The 19,264-nt window shown below is 34.8% G+C and overlaps 2 protein-coding genes across 2 annotated transcripts; one reads left to right on the top strand and one right to left on the bottom strand.

Annotated features, from left to right (window-relative positions):
• Positions 1-2,725: 2,725 nt before the first annotated feature.
• LOC110839482 (uncharacterized) lies at positions 2,726-7,370 on the top strand. Its single transcript, XM_087354732.1, has 3 exons — positions 2,726-2,966; positions 4,012-4,164; positions 4,740-7,370. Exons 1-3 carry the CDS (start codon positions 2,844-2,846, stop codon positions 5,883-5,885), a joined length of 1,422 nt encoding a protein of 473 aa, XP_087210858.1. The 5' UTR covers positions 2,726-2,843; the 3' UTR covers positions 5,886-7,370.
• Positions 6,533-17,907, bottom strand: LOC110839476 (uncharacterized protein KIAA2013 homolog). Its single transcript, XM_022083689.2, has 13 exons — positions 17,580-17,907; positions 16,347-16,556; positions 16,034-16,097; positions 15,353-15,456; positions 13,269-13,743; positions 12,389-12,506; positions 11,934-12,050; positions 11,017-11,288; positions 10,238-10,325; positions 9,848-9,987; positions 8,923-9,072; positions 8,370-8,494; positions 6,533-7,863 (listed from the first exon to the last, which is right to left on the bottom strand). Exons 3-13 carry the CDS (start codon positions 16,087-16,089, stop codon positions 7,673-7,675), a joined length of 1,836 nt encoding a protein of 611 aa, XP_021939381.2. The 5' UTR covers positions 16,090-16,097; positions 16,347-16,556; positions 17,580-17,907; the 3' UTR covers positions 6,533-7,672.
• Between the last annotated feature and the right edge of the window lie 1,357 nt (positions 17,908-19,264).

The following is a 19,264-nucleotide window of genomic DNA, read 5'->3' as shown; positions in this document are numbered from 1 at the left end:
TTCTTTTGCTATGAAGTGCATATGCCATGGCGCAAATGTTTGGCAAAATTATTAGGTGGCAGAATTCACCATGGAAACAGGTAGGAAGAAGATGATGAAAAATACCAGGCAACTCATGTGGTAGACAGGGATACATTTCAAGAAAACTTATTTTTTCAAACAGCATACTTTACAAATGTTATGTACTTTTTTTAAGAAGTAAATAATCTTGAAATGGCTATATTTCAATTCATTATACTTAGTAGTTTAAGAAATAGGCAGCATTACATACTTTACACACTGAATGTTTATACATCAAACTTAAAAAAATCATGAAAGAAAGGCTCATTCTTACCCTCTTCACTTAAATTAACTCTATTTATAGAACTGTTAAGGTAAATAACAATTTATCTCATGGAGACAAAGAATTACAACTGTCTGAAGCACTAATGGCTTTATTCTATTACAATTTGCATAACTTGTGTTTTAACCCTTATAGTGTCAATGCTATAAAGCCTCTAGGATGAATTTTCATTTCAATAAAAGTATCAGCCTTACATATTAGACAGCGTCTAGATAAAACAAAATTTTCACATCTTGAATACCTTTACATAATTTAAATATTTACCAAACCTAGTTAAACTGACTGACACAAAAAGGGTTAGCACATACAATCTACATTCTTACCTGATATTATAACCCAAAGGAATGAAATTCCAAGAAATTACTGGCAATCAATGCCTTCTATAAATACGAGCACCAATGTTCATGTCGAGACAACTGATAAATATACCAAAATCCCAAACAAAATTACATTTTCTTCACTTCTTGCAATTCATTACATAACATTTTTGCAAAATGATAAAACAATTACTTTTCAACCACAAATAATGACAAAATATTAATCTGTGTGCTTTGACTTGTGCCAATCAAGATGAGATTTAAAACTGAAACTTTTCCCACACAGTGAACACTCATAGGGTTTCTCTCCAGTATGTAATCTCATATGGTCCCTTACATACCACTTGACATTAAAAGACTTATTGCATACAGGGCAATGTGTTTTCCCTTCCCTATGCACAGCAACATGTTGTGTGAAATATGATTTTGTTGTGAAACCTTTGCTACATATAGTACACTGGTATGGTTTCTTGATAAGATTATCCTTTTTGGGAGAATTCCTCTCTGTGGCAATTTCACCATGCTCTTCCTTTAGTGTGGAGTGTCCATCTTTGTGAACCAGTGCCTGAGGAAGAATCTGTGAGGAACCCTGACAAGTTGCTGCAATATACCCATATGTTAATGCAGTTTGTGTACTCTGAATGCTGGTTTCAGGAACTGGAAGTGATGATGTCATAATGACAATTTCACGTTATAACAAAGCTGAATATATGAAAATCCTCAATACTCAGAAAAATATGTAGCTTCAAGTTTACACTTTGTAAGAAATAGCTGTGAGCAGAGAAGCAGGCGTCATGTTGAATTCACTCTAGGAATCAGTATGTCATCTTCTTGTATTATTTCAGCATCCTATAATTTATAAGAAAATAATGGAGCCATTTAGTAAACATAACCATTGCCATATTTTTCAAACCTTCATAGACACTTCACTCTATCTACTAATTTTTATCAGTAGTGCAAAAAAGACTTAAGAAAAGAATGGTTAAAAACAAAAGTGAAAAAAGACTGTGCTACTGCTGGACAATGCACCATCTGTAACATAATGTTCAAAATCAAACAATGCTCAAATCTGTGTGAAATACTTGCCACCTAAGGTGACTGTAATTTATACTATGAATCAAGTAACAAATGCCACAATACAACACTACAGAACAGAGACTGCAAAACATCCCTTCAGAGTTCAACACTATGTTGTAATGCTATAGTACATTCTTTATAATACCTCTGCTTTCAACATCCAATATGAGAAGATAAATATCTGAATAAATTCTAAAAAGTTATTTTTATTATGCGAGTATGTAGGTGAAATCAACCCAGTTAGAAATACCTCAGTTTTTTCCTGTCAGCATTGTGATAGGACTACAGCACAGTCATGATAAGGCATTTACATAACTACCAAATACAAGAAACTGTCATACTGGTACAGAGCGGCTATAAAATGTATAAGATGTGAAAACATGCAAACACTGAACTGAAAATATATAAATACAATCCAAGTACATACAACAGATGATCATAATAGTTCAGTTACATCTAGGGGACGATTTTTATTCTTGGCAAGTAATTAATGTAAGGGCAATGGTAAATTTTGGTTGTCTTTGGACAATTCGCACAATCGTGTAGTAAATGTACCCTTTACCTAACCAAATATAGTCTTTATTACAAGTGTAATATATTTGCGCTGGACTCGAAATCTAATGGTAAATATTTATTACCTCTGCATTTGTTACGAATATATTCCGTACTGCTGTTACCGACACCACAAAAACAATGTTCATAAAACATTCAATAGTATGTTAAACAAATCTTAATCGCTTGTCCAACTGAATGGGCAAGGTATCCAGCACCGATCGGCAGGGAGTACTTAATCCAATAATACATTATAGCAAACAGTTAGTATTAATATATTGACGTCATGTAAATATAAACTGCGAATAAAAAATCTTAATTTATAGTATGATGCTTTCTTGAAAATCCTGTCAGTGGTCTTCGAAATTGAATCCGTTGAAATGATATTAATTTACTATTTTATATTTCCCATTTTTAAATGTCATTTACTGTTTGGCCAAGTCAGGGAAATTCTTATGCATGCAAAGGGAATTTTACGAGATTCTTGTTGAATGTATATGATCGAAATTTTGGATGTAATTAGAAACACTTATGTTTAATACTGATCTAAAAACATGGCTTTGAACTTGGATAACATTTGTAGACTTTGCATGCAAGACGAAGATTCATTGTTGCCTCTATTCGAAGTCGAAAACGGTTTACCTGCTAAAATTGAAGCAATTTCTACGTGTATTAAGGTTAGTTACAAATTTGTAATTTTCTTCAGTATTTGTTTACCATTACGGATCTCTTTATAAACGTGTCCCTAATAAAAAAAATTATAAAATTACTGAATTAGTTACTGCCAAACCTGGCCTTATCAAACTAATTGCGTGAGTCTTCTCCCACTACATCGTAAGTTGGCATCATTTTCGTGTTTAACCACAAATATTTCCACAAAAGAAAGTTGTCATACTATTCACTGCGATGGACATGTCCTCTGGGCAATCCTCTGTATAATCACGTCGTCATCTTTAGTGTTCCACTTCTCACTGCTGCCACAATTTTTTCTTCACCCAAGTGCAGCATAACTGGAGTGTCCAAATCTTAATCAAGGCAGTGAAGTAATTTCCTTCCATTTTGTATGTGAATGTAGTGCAGACTACTTTATTCTTTTAGTGCAATGTGGTTAATTCTAATCATTATCTGCTATCATTTTGTCTCCTCAGCATATTACAAAAACTATATAATTTGGCTCTACTTCATAAACGATTTTGTGTAATGCCCCCTCTGTCATTGGTTTTCTTGAGTTTTCTCACTGTAAATAAGCAGGTAGAAGATTTAGTATGGTAATTTATTATCTGCCTGGAATTACCAGCAATCTATTATGTGTTAAGGAAAGAGCAGTTCAGGCTGAAATAAGATTTGTTTATGATGCAGATGAAATTTAGTGTCAAAGAATTCCAAAAATACCATATTTTAATACAGAATACTACATAATCTGAGGATGGAAAGAAATCTTAAAAAATAAAGGAAAATGTAAGAACTCATATGTATTTATGCAGCCACATTTTGTACAAACAAAAATTCTGCAGAAGAGTTAAATCTTTCAGATATCATCTGTATTACTCATGAAAATAGCTGTAGTCACACCTGAGGACAGCTCAACACTCCAATGTCATGGGTGGTTACTGATCACTAACTCATACCTTTTAAGCTAAGATGTATTGTCCGTTCATGATCAGTTATCGTCTCTTTAACATTATTAAACTTATGTTCCTGATTTTGGTATCATCACTTCAGGTATATGCTGGAGATGGTCTGCCAGCGCAGGTATGCCAGCAGTGTGTCCAGCAAGTTAACATTTGTTATAACTTCAAGATACAGTGTGAGAAGTCAGATGCGAACTTGCGAGAGTACCTTAATTCTCTCCAACCACAGGAATTTTCAATACAAGTAGGAAAATTTGTGTGCATTTTTTGTTTCCTTTACAATTGTTACTTCCTTTAGAAAAACCAGTAAGCAAACCTGTGGTTCACACTGATTCTCCCAATGTGATCCTGAGCCATTATTGCATCCACACCTCATCCTCACAATACACTTTCTGCAGATAATATTATTTTCCCATCTCATTACTTTTCCAGCTAGATGCTATCCGCGAAATTCCTGAAGTCCAGTAACACTGAACTTGCTTTTTAACTTATATAGTTTCACATTTGAGAGAAAAGTCTTCCATGACATTTAATTTTCCACAGATAAATTCAGAGTAACATTGAAAATTATGACCACCATTTATAATTTTGTGTGGGATATTAAACTGTGTGAAAACTAACAATATCCTGTGCCTAGATGATGATAATGATTAAGGTTTTGGCGTGATGTAGACTCACTGGTAGATGCCAACATTTCAGAGGAACACAGTGTCACCATCTTCAGGGCTGAAGATGGAGACACCACCAAAACCCAGATGATGATCATCATCCTCACTGTTGTGAAAACCTCAAATCTTGCATCCTATATCTTGTTCTCAGGGTAAAACAGAATGCCCTTCACTTGTAACCTGGGAACATTCTATGAATCTGACTACAATTAAGAAAGAGGAAACTGATGAACTTACTGCAGAAAATGAACATTGTAATGAAGATGGACCAAGCTGTAAGCTGCAAATTTGTGATAGGTGTGGTAAAGAATTCAACACTGCTTGTAAACTGAAAAATCACGCTCACACACACGCAGAAGAAAAGTCTTATATATGTGCTCACTGTGGAAAACGATTCAACCAGTCAAGGTCTCTCAAAGTACACAATTTAACACACACTGGAGAAAAACCCTACATCTGTAATACATGTGGCCGAAGCTTCAGTACTCGTGGTAACTTGAAAACCCATTTATTTACACACAATAAAGATAGGTCACATCTGTGTTCAGTATGTGGCAAAGCATTTAGTCATCCTGTGAGTCTTAAAGCACATACTCAGAGTCACTCAGAACATAAACTATTTCTATGTAAAGTTTGTGGTGAAGGTTTTGTTGATCGCAATGCTTTTAAAATTCATATGCAAAAACACTCGGGAGAGAAGCCTTATGAATGTCCATTGTGTGGTAAGAGTTTCAGTCACTCTTTGAGCTTGAAATCCCATGCATTCACTCATTCAGGGGAAAAACCTCATGTTTGTAAGACATGTGGAAGAGGATTTGTAACACGAGGAAACTTGAAAACACATTCCCTTACACACACTGGTGAGAAACCTTTTTTGTGCTCGCTATGTGGAAAGGAGTTTCGGCATTCGTTGAGCTTGAAAGCACACCACCTTGCCCATGCAGGAGAGAAACCATATGTATGTGAAGTTTGTGGGAAAGAGTTTCTGATACGTGGTCATTTGAAGACGCATATGCTAACACACACCGGGGAGAAACCATACTTATGTTCTGTTTGTGGCAAAGGTTTTATAAAGAATGGAGACCTGAAGAGACACTCTTCAGTGCATACCAGAGAGAAACCTTACATGTGTTCTATATGTGGGAAAGGATTTGGTCAGAAGTCTCAATTAGAACCACATATGTTAAAACATACTGGACAGAAAGCTCACATTTGTGAAGTGTGTGGAAAAAGTTACACTGGAAGTCAGGCATTGAGAAGACATTCTTTAATCCATACTCAGAAGCAGCAGAATTAATGTTGTCAGCACTTTATTTTATGATGTGTTTAGTTGGATCATAATTCTCATTCATTTCTGCAAGTTGTGTGTGAGTGCACATGTGCGCACACACACCCAGGATAGCTCAATCAGTAAAGTGACTGACTGTGGGGTTGATTCCTAGAAGGGAAAATAATTATTCTCTTTGCCACCACATCCACGCAGCCTACCCATCTTTCTATGAACATAAAGTGGCCCGAGCCTGAGCTGACAACTCATCTTCATCCGTGTTGAGGCTAAAAATGTTTTACTGCCAGAATCCCTATGTGTTCAAGGTATGGTGTTTAAGCATAAGAACAACTTTACTTCAAATTTATGTGCACACAGAGTATGCTGCCAAGTATGTAGTTGGTGATCACCAAAATAATCATAAATCAATTTATGCTTTAATACACAATATACAATATCATGAGTAATATATCCACTGCTTACTCATATATAAAGACACACACACACAGCTGGTACATTGTAGCACTGTGATGACCAAAATACCAGTCAGCATTAGAGAATCATATGTTAGAAATGGTCTAACAGTTCCACTGAGCCAGGAACAATCCATTGTCAGCGAAATCATTGTACTAACCATGATTAGTAAATACACGCCAACACACTTTTAAACTCTGTAATAATTATTAAAGTTCACTTTATTTAAAATGCTGAATTTCATGATAAACCACAGTTACATTTTTCTAAGTACATTACCCATATGACAATGTATAAAAAGCAGCTTACTGCAAATTATGAAACACCTTGACTAGGAAATCTTTAACAGTGATGAGACTCAGAATTTTTATATGGAAAATGGAAGTATTAGCAGCCCTCAGCCAAAAGTTGAATAAATGCCATCACAATCTCAGAATTCTTTACGGTACTGATGACAGATTTCACGATTATTATCCATTAAATGAACGCTGTAACCTAATTCAGACTTCTTACAGAATATCACACAACTTTTAATTTGATATTAATATCACTAATATAATCAAGTTCCTTTGAAATCAAGACAGAAAATATAAACTAGGATTTTCATGAATCAATTCCATCTTTACGTAATCTAACAAAGCAATTTTGAAGTTTTCTTATATCAAAATGTCCTCATTATGTAGCAGAGAACAACCAATCTACAGAATACATACCCATTTTACAATAGAGCTTCAAATTACCAGAAAATAACTCAGGTGGAAAAGTTTAGTAATCAAATTCTTATGCTACATGATATTAGTTAAACGACTGTGATAAATGTCAGACTCTCTCTCAAGATACTGTGTGTGATAGCATACTGACAGTCTCTTGATTTTTATTTCTTTTTAACACAAGCTTTCTGAATCCTAATGTATGTACACTTCTTCCTCTATTTAACTTTGTAAAATATACGAAGTAACATATTACATGTCAAACATGTAAACTGTGTATTCTTATTATTAAGTAACTGTATTATCATTCAATAAATTTTATTTGATAAGAGTTTTAATGTTCTCATAATGAAGAAAGCATCTAGAAGGAAATACTTGTGAAAAACATGAACAGAAGAGACTAATTAAATAAAATCTTCAGATTTAAAACTCACTGAAGCCAAGACTGGTACCCTAAACCAAACTTAAAAAAAAAAGTTTTAGATTTAAATGTATAACATAAAATTTTCAACATATGGTTCGTCAGTGAACAACAACTACGCCTATTGTATATTTAGCGAATACTATCGGCTAGTCCGTGCAAACAAAAATGATTTAGTCTGGAGGATTTTATTTGTAACTGGAAGAACATGGTCAAAGTTTTCCGTACCTGGTGCGATATTTATCTTGTTGCTGGCCACAATATTCATTGTAAATGAGTTTTAATAGAAATAAGTGAAATGTTACAATAAGAAAGCAGATAGACACCCAGAACAATGTGGGTAGGCCCCCTAGGTGATGACCATGTTTGTGCAGTGCAATGACATGATGCTCATGGGCAGGGGCTGAAACAACAGACAAAATGAGGATAAACTCACTCGTAACAGACCAAAATACTGGAACACTATACAGTGAAAGTTTCTGCTTTGAACATGTCTTACTTATCAGAGGATGAAGAAATTCATTTTCAGACTTCCTGAGTCTGGTGACTGAAATCTGTTTAACCTTTATCTTACTTGCGTTCCTTGTCGGGGACGTAAGTCGAGTACTCAGCCCTACGAACGTTCCTTGTGTACTAACCAATTTCATTACCTGAATAGTACCAAAGGACAATGGTACAAGACACAGCAATTGCCTCGTGATGAACTGATTAGAATTCATGACATTTCAAATTTTATTTTGTTAAACATAATGAAAACTCTGATTCAGTAAAACTGATTTTCATATTAATTAAATAATTACCATAATAAGCTGGGCAAGAAATTAAGTATATTTTATAAACTTTAAAATTTTAATTTAACATTTGTTTTATCATCATTTCATGCTGTGTTGTATTATATGTCAGTTTTACCTTCAACTATTTCCTTCAAATGTATTGTATGCCTCAGCTCTTCCATGTGCTGCTTGTCATACGTAATATATAGTATGGCAGTCACTGGTTCAGTGAGCTTCACAGGAAACATTTTCTTCTGTGGCCTAAAACCATAAAATAAAATTTAATAAATAAATGCTCAATTTGTATGTCATGTAAGAAGAAGGAGTAGAAATAAGGGTCTTACAATACAAAAGCCAAATTAGTGAAAAATTCCTCAACAGTTTTATAAATACAGTAACAAATTAATATAATGCGAGATATTATACTTGAAACAGCGACTGCAGAAAATTACAAACACTCTCAGGGTATTGTGTATAATATAGTGACAACTCTTTATAAAATGTAGATGTAAATAGTCATAATTTTCTTTGAAGTTGAGAAATACTTAAACCAAGGTATGTCTGTATTACAGCGTTAGCAAAAATTCAAGTCGCAGAACACACACAAAAAGAAAGTACATATTTCCTCCGCTCTTAATAAATTAAATTCTTAGAATCATGCCGCAACAATTGATAATACAAGTCATTACCCAAGAAGCACTGGAAGATCCAAACAACCACCGTCGCAAGCATAGTAAGATTTGTCACTTCGATCCAAGGCCACATACAGAACAGCTTTATTGTCATCTTGAACTGCTACAGTTATATTCACATGAGTCAAATTTCCATAATTTAGCCTCCTGTGACAAGAAACAATAAATTACGTTAGGACCTGTTTTATAGTTATCAGTGAAGTACGTTATAAGCATAAAAACATATTACCCAAACACTACAACATTTCTTCACATCATATTACACTAATAAAAAGATACCTTTATAGGGCAATCCATTCCCAATCGTGGTTTGCCAGCCATGGATTTCAAGCTTCCATGATTTTCCATTTGTATTCAGTTTTGTCAAATGTGGTATTTGATTTTATGTAATCCACAGTTTTTGTATACACATGGAAAAGATCACTGATTTCCCCACAAAGAGATCCATATTTGTGGGAAGCAGGGCTGTAATGGCCAGTTGAATCCACATACTCACACCCTATTTACATAATTAATTTAAATATTACCCTCCCATCTGCTCCTAGGTCTCCTAAATAATAAATGATGGGTTTTCTGACTAATCTGTATACATATTTCGGCTTTTTACGAGTATTAGAGTTATCCCAATATCTCGAGGCTATTCTTTATCGGTTTTTAGTCACCCTAAAAATGAGATTAGTGGTCCAGTCTATAACATCCCTGGAACAAATAATTGTTATACCATGTGAGTATATTTATCCCTATGTGATTTTTTCTAATCCATTACATTTTTAAGGAACCAATATAAATAATATAATTTACTTACACACTCCACAATAAATAATACTGGGATGAGGCATTTGTACACAACAGATAAAACTGTAAGCACAAAGGTCACTGAAATTTGTAAATATATTATTAGAAGGTTTAAGGTACTTTTTACCTGAACACATAATCTCTATGAAGATATTTTGGATGGATATTGAATTCAAGATGCTGATTACTGAAACGTAAAGCTCCAAAGCTTAACACCATGGCCTGGACGACACCACTTGCTCCAGCTTTTATAAGGTTGTGGCACCCCTGAAAATGTATCAATACATTTATTACTACAGCAATTTAATATGTGTTAGTAGCCAGAAATTGAGAATATGCAGTTACATTTTATGATTTATGGTACGGCTCCATCTTGACGCGGCTTGTCGCCCGAGATTTTATTACAGAGGTAAATCTTACAAATGACAACTGTTTGGATACGTCCAAATGTTAATATTTGATTACCACGCTACAAGAATCAAATTACTACCAGTTGATATAATGCTCAGCTACATACCTGCTTTTCTAAAGTAAGTAACCATAATGACACTGCAGTATTTACATCATCTACAGTTGAAAGTTCTCTCCACAGGTTATCTGCCTGTCTGTAAAAGGAAGGAGGAATATTGTTTTATATGCTGTAATGTCAGTGTCTTTCATATGAGACGTAAAGGTTTGACCGTCAGCAGTGTTTCTAAGAACTTTCCTTCTTCATTATAAGCAGATTTGGTCAGCTCTCTGGCTGATGTTACCAGGATGTTTTATCTGTTAGCTTCTAATACAGTGGTCCATAGTGTGTTGATATTTTCTGAAAACAGGCCTAAGTACGCCCTCGTACTTCTGATATTATTATAATATTACATTTCTAGTACTGACAATTGGTACGCATCTTTGAAACACAACCAGACTTCTTTTTATAAGACTACTTGGTATAACAACCCAAAAACAATATTTATATGATGAAGGTACTTTTATCACAAGCAAAATCTTTATCAGTGTTAATCAACCACCAGTCTGTGGACTGGCACCCAAAGACAGCAACTGCGATGTTTGCCGAAACACTGGGTAATTTTCAACGTTTGATACAGCACATCCCCTGAAAGTTGTGATAACTTTTAAAATGTAAATATCCACAAAGAGAAAAATGTATGTCAGCAATAGACAGTAGCTATATGAAAATAATAGACAAGAGTTTAAATTTAATTACATCTTGTTTGTTGGACAATGTGCTAGCAGCAAAACCAGCTGTGCAGGACTGATTTACTAAATGAACTTGAATAAAAAATTTAAGCTCACAATGTGTGATAACCACCAAAGCATCCTTCTGCATAGAAGAGACTATTAGCTAATTCTGCCTTCTTCTGTTTTGTAGTTGTTTCTTCATGGTACGGTGATGAAACTTGCGACAGTATATAATACATTGTGGCATTTATCTTGTCACCATTAATAGCATCTGCTGCTTTTGAATAGCTAATTGAAAATCCTGTGCTCCACAGCTGAGACCAAACGTTCATGTGATCTTCTTTGAACTTAAGTCGGTTCGCTCTCGTTAGAGCCATTTTCATGTGCTGGAGGCAAAGAAAAACAACCTTATACCATTTTTTAAGAGACATCAAACATAATTATCTATAGTTTCTTAACTATCTCACATATTACAGTTCAGACAAAAGTCTGGGTCACCAATGAACATTTTTATCCCACAAAGCCCTACCCTAGGTAAATTAGGTTTGATTTGGTTAGTGTTCTCTATACTATCTCTTCTATGCCTCAACTTCTAAGGTAAATAAACTACAGTAAACACATGCAAATTTTTGGTATGCAATAGCAATTCTATGCATAAATAAAATATTATCTAATTTCTCAAAATTGGCTCACCAAAAATAAAACCCATATATCCCACATTACATGTCTCATGGACTATACAAAACTGAAAAACACGTTCTGACACTGATAATCATCGACCAGACTACACAGCGCAACAACCCAGAAGACAGAAATCTTGATGTCTATGTCTGCTCACCTAACCATAAACCAGCAAACAGAGGAATGTACACACTTATGTTTTTATTCCTAAAAGATATTTCTACTCTGTATTTAATCTTATTTACCCACTTATTATGATTTTAGTATGAACTTAGTAAGCAATTTCATGTGTGTAAAAATGTATATATAAATAACTTGTTGGAGTATATAATTTCTAATGAAATACTTACATCCATAGCCTGTTTTTCTACCACATCCTTCCATGTAGCATATTCTGCTTGGTTTATTGGTTCAGAATAATTAACAGCTGTCAAGACTTGAATGCTCGTGGAAGAATGTGCTTTAACCTGCAATAATGTTACGAGTTTTTAATAACTAATATTACTTTAATAATACTACCAAGTGAAGTAGCTTAAAAATGAACATCATTAATGATTTCTTTGCTAGCTAAATTATGTCACTGCAGCTTGGGTTAGCCATTTTCTGGTGATCCCTGAAATATTTTAATTCTACATGTATAAAATATATTTCGCAGTTCAAACTTTCTCTCACGCCTCCTTATTTCATTCTAATCATTTTAATTCCATGTCTGAGAGAAAATCCGCCCATAACACACACAATATTTAAAACACTGCTGTAGCTACAGTATAAAATAATGCTTTATGAAAATTAAAAATAAAGTTACCTCCAGTGCATGTGGTACATTCTTGGAGACAACAGATACAGCAACTAAACTTGTTGATAAAGGAATATTTATCAACCCAGTGTAAATGTGATACTGATGGCCAGAGTCACGTTCAAAACTGTAACAAAATAACTTCACTTTGAGCAGAAATTATTTTCAGTTAAAACAAAGTTCTAAACTCTGAATGTTAGTATGACAAAAAATAAATGTGAACCAAATTTCAGTGAGATGTCCTCTCGGAAGACGTAGGATATAGGACGGCAAAGGAATGGGTAATGAGGATATGAACTGGCACAACATTTGGTCCAATTTACAGTTTATTTAATGATGCTTTCAGTATCTCTGAGTATAACAGCATCAAATGAGAGGATTATAACAAACAATAAATTGGAAAGGATATGGAAAGAAGCAGTCATGACCTAATTTGAGGTACTATCCGGGAATTTGTCCAGAGGGACTGAGGAAAAACACCTCAGTCAAGACAACCTGTCTCTGAGCCAAAACTTGAGCCTGGGACCTCCTGAATATGAAGCAGGAGTGCTAACCATTGAACCACGATGTTTGATAACGTTACGTTCTATGACAAACTACGGTAGTACTGATGCTGACGCATATCGTGAGTTGTTTAGATAACACATTGAAGCATTCATCAACAAACACTAACCACCACAATGCAATCTTTACTTTTGACCTGTTACATTCGGCAAGTAGCATGGCAGATGAGTATTTGTGGAGCCTTGCACATCAGGTCAATGTTTTTTGCAATAACAATACTTTCACCAATGTGCAGTAGAAGAGGAAACAAATATTAGTTTCCACAGAAAATGCAACATTTTACAAGTTACATAATTCTACCCTGTGATATAAAATATTAACTTACTTGACAACTTGCGACACGGCCGTCGGCCACTTGGTTGCTTTCATTTGTTGTATATCCAGATTTAAGTTTTCATTTGTAGGATTTGTAACTTTAATGTCCTGTACCAGAATAGCTGGCAAAGTCCTATGTGCATAATATTGATAGGAGACATACAATCCACTGCTGTAGCACTGATATTTATGTATTATACCACTTAAATAATGCACAACAGTGGCTTCAAGTGGTTTTCCGGACCCTACCGCTGACAAAACTGTAACAAGTGGGTGGTAGTACACTGGAAGTGACAAACTGCGCCCATTTCGTATGAACAACGGGCTTTCCGCGTGAATATGAAGTCCAAACACTCCATTCCCTGTGTAGGGAATATACGACTTCTCTTGACTATGCAGTGGAATGTGTTGGATGTTGGCATTGAAATCTTCAGCGCCAACATAAAAAGCTGTCAGTCGATCGCTCAAACATCTTTCGGCTACGTCTGCAGAATGAACACCAATATTTTGTTTGATTACGTAGACACCCATTTATTTCTAGATTCAGACAGTTACAAGACTTTCATTACGATGAAAGTCAACCAAATAAATTTCCTTTTTAAATTACAACTTATGTAAACCACAAGAAAAATTATATGAAGTAACAAAATTTCCTCAAAAGTGTGTTCCCTTGAATGTGATAAATAACCTTTTTCTGGATAAACAATTCTTTACACAACAGTACGAACATTATGTAGGCAGACGTCATTATGAAAGATTTGTTTTCAAAATTAATGAATATTCCATTTTGATCTTACATCTGCATCATCAATAATTCACATCAATCCTATGATATTGATCTTTTTTATACTTTAACAATTATTGTTACAGATCTGTTTACAAAGCACTGACATCCCAGTAAAGATGATCATTAAATGCTAAAAAAATTCTTTATAATAAAAATGAGGCTTTCTGAAAACTGAAAAAAAAATACATGACTAAATTAATTTATTTCTGTTTATTCTAATTGTTCTGTGAAAAATTTGATAAAACTTTGTCTGAGCAATTATATTTTTCCCATCAAATACAAATAAAATTTGCTTCAGAGAAGCATGTATACATATAAACAATATTAATACTATAAAAATACGAGGCGCGTCCCAAAAGTAAGTTTCCCACTCGTCTCACAGCTAGCAAACCTTATATTGCGCGAAGCGACTGTGCGTACGTGATAGAGCAATGACGTAGCATGGCGCATGCACTAACGGCACTTCCCGCGTTATCACAGTAGCATCGTTGCAGCTGTTGAAGATGGAGGTTCTTATTCCAGCTCCCGCCGACTGTGAAGTGCGGTCAGTGATAACGCTAGGCCGCACACGGCTCGACGGACAGCAAGTCTCCTGCAGGAGTTCAGCTGGGAGGTGTTTAATCATCCACCCTACAGCCCGGACCTCGCTCCCAGTGATTTCCATCTTTTCCTACACCTCAAGAAATTCCTGTCCGGTCAGCGTCAGCGTTTTGAGAATGACAGAGAGGCGGAGATGGTTGTCACACAGTGGTTCCAATCCCAGGCGGCAGACTTCTACGACACAGGTATTCAAAAGTTGGTCCCACGGTATGACAAATGTCTCAATTCCGGTGGCGAATATGTTGAAAAATAGCTGGACACTTGCTGTATCTGTTGCAATAAATATTTCCATGAAATTGTGTTTTGTTTCTGTAAACGGCCCCAGGGAAACGTACTTTGTGGAAGAGCCTCGTATCTATAATAGCTACATTATTCTCACAATGCACTATTATCTTTTAAAGAAATCAAGTACATGCTACAAATTCTCCTTCATTTGCTCACAACCAAATACCAGTCCCGTTGCAAGGTGAAGAAGATCCACGTCTAAAGAATGTTCTTGATATGTATTATATCGTTATAACAGTAAAGAATCCCTATTGACATTCTATGGACGCAGTTATGTAATAATAAGGTCCAGGCCTACCTGTTTTATTCCAAGGAGCATGCAATTGTTAAAAACTGACAACTCAGAACTTTACAACTTATGCTACAATACACAAAAACGTACAATGGAAACTTATTACTTAAAACTAATCACTAAATCTTACCTTCTTCACTTATGTTTGATTGTGAAAGCCATCTTAAGAAACTCGGACCAACATACAGAATTAAACCAAACACTACTGTTATCAACAGAAATGTTCTTCTGTACCTGAAAGAAAAATACCAACACCATGACGATGAAGAAAGACTGGGGATTTGTACAGCTAAGCTCACAAATTAAAATACAGTATTCATGAGTACTTGATTCTTTGCATGAAAATACATTTAACAAAGCAATTCACATATGATTTAAAGTTTTCCCGGTGATGTAACTCAATAACATTTTCTCAGGTGATCAGCCGCGTCAGATGGTGAAACGATGAAACCGATGTTTCAGGGACTCTGTCCCCATCTTCAGGGTTCTGATGTGACCGGAGGATGTGGTTGTCTCCCATATATATGGCTGATGTATTAAAGCAATTCACATTCACTGGAAACCATCATTCCATAACGCTATGTTTGGCACCACCATTACGTTCTATGTTTCCTTGTTTCAATATAGTGTCCTACAAGGTAACTAGTTGGGTACGCCTACACTAAGCACATCCCCTCGGGTCATCCTAGGCCAGCCCACCAGATACACACAGGGGTATGAATTTATTAAATGACTTGTGAAAATTGTTTAGATATTAAAATTCCATTCACTGTCACGCATGGATCTAAACACGTGACAATGAGAAACTTACGTGAAATAATTATCCATGTTCCTCTTCCATTTTCGTACCATCTCCATACACTCCATTATGACTCCTGAATATAAATAAAACAGCTGACAACTATAATAACCAAATGCAGGAAATTTCTTTAACAAGTGACTTTTATTTTCATGAAGGTGATGCCCTTCTGCAAAGCCTTGGTGTCGGTAGATTACTTAACTCGCATGAGAAACTTCCTGCATTATTAGACACATTAAGAATATGTGCAAATCACAAATATAAAATTGCTTCTATTAATTCATGGTATGAATTATACTGTTCAAAAAATAATTGAGCTGATTACCTTTGGTTACCTCGCCTGTGTTTTATAAAAAATAGATGGCAGCACATTAGAATCAGCAGCTTCTGCTCCTTATGGTGATGTTTTACATGAATTATGTTGTCTGATATATGATTCGTCTATGTTTGTAGCCTCTGTGTTATTACGTTGCACCAAAGTGTAAACGGCAAGTGACACATTTCTAAATTACATTAACAGATTATCCCCAAGATCCTGTAAACATTTGATCCAATTTAACTTGAAAATGCACACACACACATACTGTAATATTATTGTACTCTTTTATTTAAATTTCCTATTCAATACATATAATGTTCTTTGTTATTCTGATTGAAAAAGACTGAATGTGTAGTGGTCAAGATATAACATTAAAACTTTGTATAAGCTTTTAATATATAAAATACTGTAAAGTATAAAATTGAATGTAAGTGGGCCACTACTCAGGGCCCTGCATATTGAGGGTGTCCAAGCCAGGCAAATGTTTTAAGAAATACTCACATCTTGGATTAACCACATATGCAACAAAACAATGAATCAATTTTACACGATCAACTAAATTTTAACCACTGCTGTGCCAAAACTTAACATACAGTAAGATTAACAGTTAAAATCTGGTGGTAGCATTTCTTAAATACAGTGGAAATCACTCCCAATAATTACAGTCCATTCCTTACTTCACTATTCAGTGTCCGATCACTTGGCCACTACCCAGACAATCATTACTGTGATGCCAGACAACCAAAACTGGAGAAATATACATGAAATTATTTCCTATATAATGCAACAGCTAAATAACCTTGCATTTCTGCAAGACCTGACTTCCGGACCACAACATGCCATTGGACAAACTATGAATTTACTATCATTTTGAATTGGTTGTAAACTAAACATTATCGCCTTAATTTAGATATCAGAATAGCCACAGATGCTGACAGAATGATTCCACACCTGCAGCAAACAAATGTCATGATGCTGGGTCTACACTAAACAAGTATAATTACAGACTGGCCCTACCGCAGCAACAAACCATTTACATCATATAGCTTTTGTACATATGTCAATACAACACACTGTTACTGAACCATGACGTACATTACATAAAGTCTGTAATAACGAAATTATTTACTTGATACAGGTGAAAGGCATACATGAAAAATAATTATCATTTTATCTAATTGAACTATTTTAACTCAGTTTACAAGTGCAATGTCAATATGACAGGGACTATACACCTACTTGCTTGTAACGCATAGAGGCCAAGTGCAAATTCTATTGAAAAATAGAATCTGAAGTGTCTATTCATGGGCACTCCGGTGGTGGCAGTCCCATCTCATTACTTTTCTCGAAACATGTAGCACTGCCGAAGTGCAAGAATGCCAAAATACGATACAGTCTCGTTAACACCCACTCAAGTTACAAACGCTCCTCGTGCTACTTTAATTAACACGTGAAATGCTAACAATAATCGACCAGCATTTAATGTCTCAATCTTAACCTACAACACATGAACCCCATCGCCGTCTGAAACAGTCATACTATTATATTATGCGTAGATCACCAACATACATACCAAACTAACACGAAATTACCTACGTAACACAATACTTATCGCAGAACTACCGTCATGCATTCGATTGCAACTGATATTGGGCGATGGGCAACAAATATTTACGACATCTGTCCATATCTGTTAGGAATTACTTGAACGAACTACAAGCTGAACCCGAAAGATTCCGCTAGCCGCCAAGACCCCCTCACTTTTGGATCCAACTGGGTGGAAGGTGCATTTTATTGGTATTAATGTGCACTTTCCACAGATGGCATAGAAATATTAAATTGCATAATGTACAACTGACCCTAGGTACCTAACACTGTCCCCCAAAATGAGGAAATGATATGTATATATTTGACAGTATTTTAATTAGGCTTTTGCATATGTTTATTGTGTGTGTTAAAGTTGAAGAAATATTTATATGCAACTTTATATTGCATTTTTAACCAATATATTGACTCACTTTTTACAGATTTATGCCAAAATGACTGTTTCTTGAGGATATAATGTTTAAAAATAACTCTGCAAATCATAAATTTATTCACTGTCAAATGTAGAGCCGGACTGTAAAACTGGATATATGCTTCAATGTGCTTATTGGGAGGAGATGTTTTTCATTATCTAGGACTCAATAGAGGAATTTCTCTACATGTAATTAGTTGGTAGCTTCCTGCGCTTATTGATGGCCAAAAGTAATGTATCAGAAGAGTTATAGCCAGCTTTGTAATATTGAATCCTTTCAGCATTAAAAAGATTTATTGCAACTCAAATGAGAGCTTTAAATTAGCCAATACATCACAGGCAGGTTTTTATGTGATTAAGATTTACATATCCAAAAACAGTAACATTTTCTGTATTTCTTTCTACACAGATGCAAATAAAAACAATTTGTTGCTTGTACTTTTTATTTGTTTGTTTCACTGTGCTTCAAAATTTTTAGAAACCTGATGCCTTTCTCAAAGCATACTGATGAAGATAAACACTATTAATAACTATACTTAATCTTTTTATGGTATATTTTATTTTATCTCACTCACAGATTAAGAAATTTTTATGAATGCATTTATGTCCATTGTTAGATATTTAAAATTGTTCCAGTTTATGACAATCAAAATAAGAATTTTGCTGTTTCCTTTTCTATCCACTTCATAATTTAGAATATGAAAATATCACATATTTGTTCATACCCTATCACTAATGTTAGCAATTAAATAAGCTGATCATTTAACTTTATTATTTTTTATTTTTCCTTTAAATCTTGCCATTTAGGAGATGTAAAGTCTAGACCTGTGTCCAGAGACTTTCCCCTGTAAAGCTTGTTCTGGATTTTTATTTTTTGTGGTCTAACCCTAAATTCTTTGTGTTACAA

The sequence above is a fragment of the Zootermopsis nevadensis genome, unplaced genomic scaffold, assembly GCF_977971745.1.
Source record: "Zootermopsis nevadensis isolate Lab colony 2312 unplaced genomic scaffold, Znev_1.0 Znev_ptg000023l, whole genome shotgun sequence".
NCBI classification, from domain to species: domain Eukaryota; kingdom Metazoa; phylum Arthropoda; class Insecta; order Blattodea; family Termopsidae; genus Zootermopsis; species Zootermopsis nevadensis.
This window is presented reverse-complemented; position numbering and strand designations above follow the sequence as displayed.

Coding starts and splice junctions, on each gene's coding strand:
- LOC110839482 (XM_087354732.1), top strand. CDS start 2,844: ATGGCTTTGAACTTGGATAACATTTGTAGACTTTGCATGCAAGACGAA. Junction 2,967..4,011: donor CAATTTCTACGTGTATTAAG/GTTAGTTACAAA, acceptor TCATCACTTCAG/GTATATGCTGGAGATGGTCT. Junction 4,165..4,739: donor CACAGGAATTTTCAATACAA/GTAGGAAAATTT, acceptor TCTTGTTCTCAG/GGTAAAACAGAATGCCCTTC.
- LOC110839476 (XM_022083689.2), bottom strand. CDS start 16,089: ATGGAGTGTATGGAGATGGTACGAAAATGGAAGAGGAACATGGATAAT. Junction 12,051..12,388: donor ATGTACCACATGCACTGGAG/GTAACTTTATTT, acceptor ACATTATTGCAG/GTTAAAGCACATTCTTCCAC. Junction 11,289..11,933: donor TAGAAAAACAGGCTATGGAT/GTAAGTATTTCA, acceptor CTTTGCCTCCAG/CACATGAAAATGGCTCTAAC.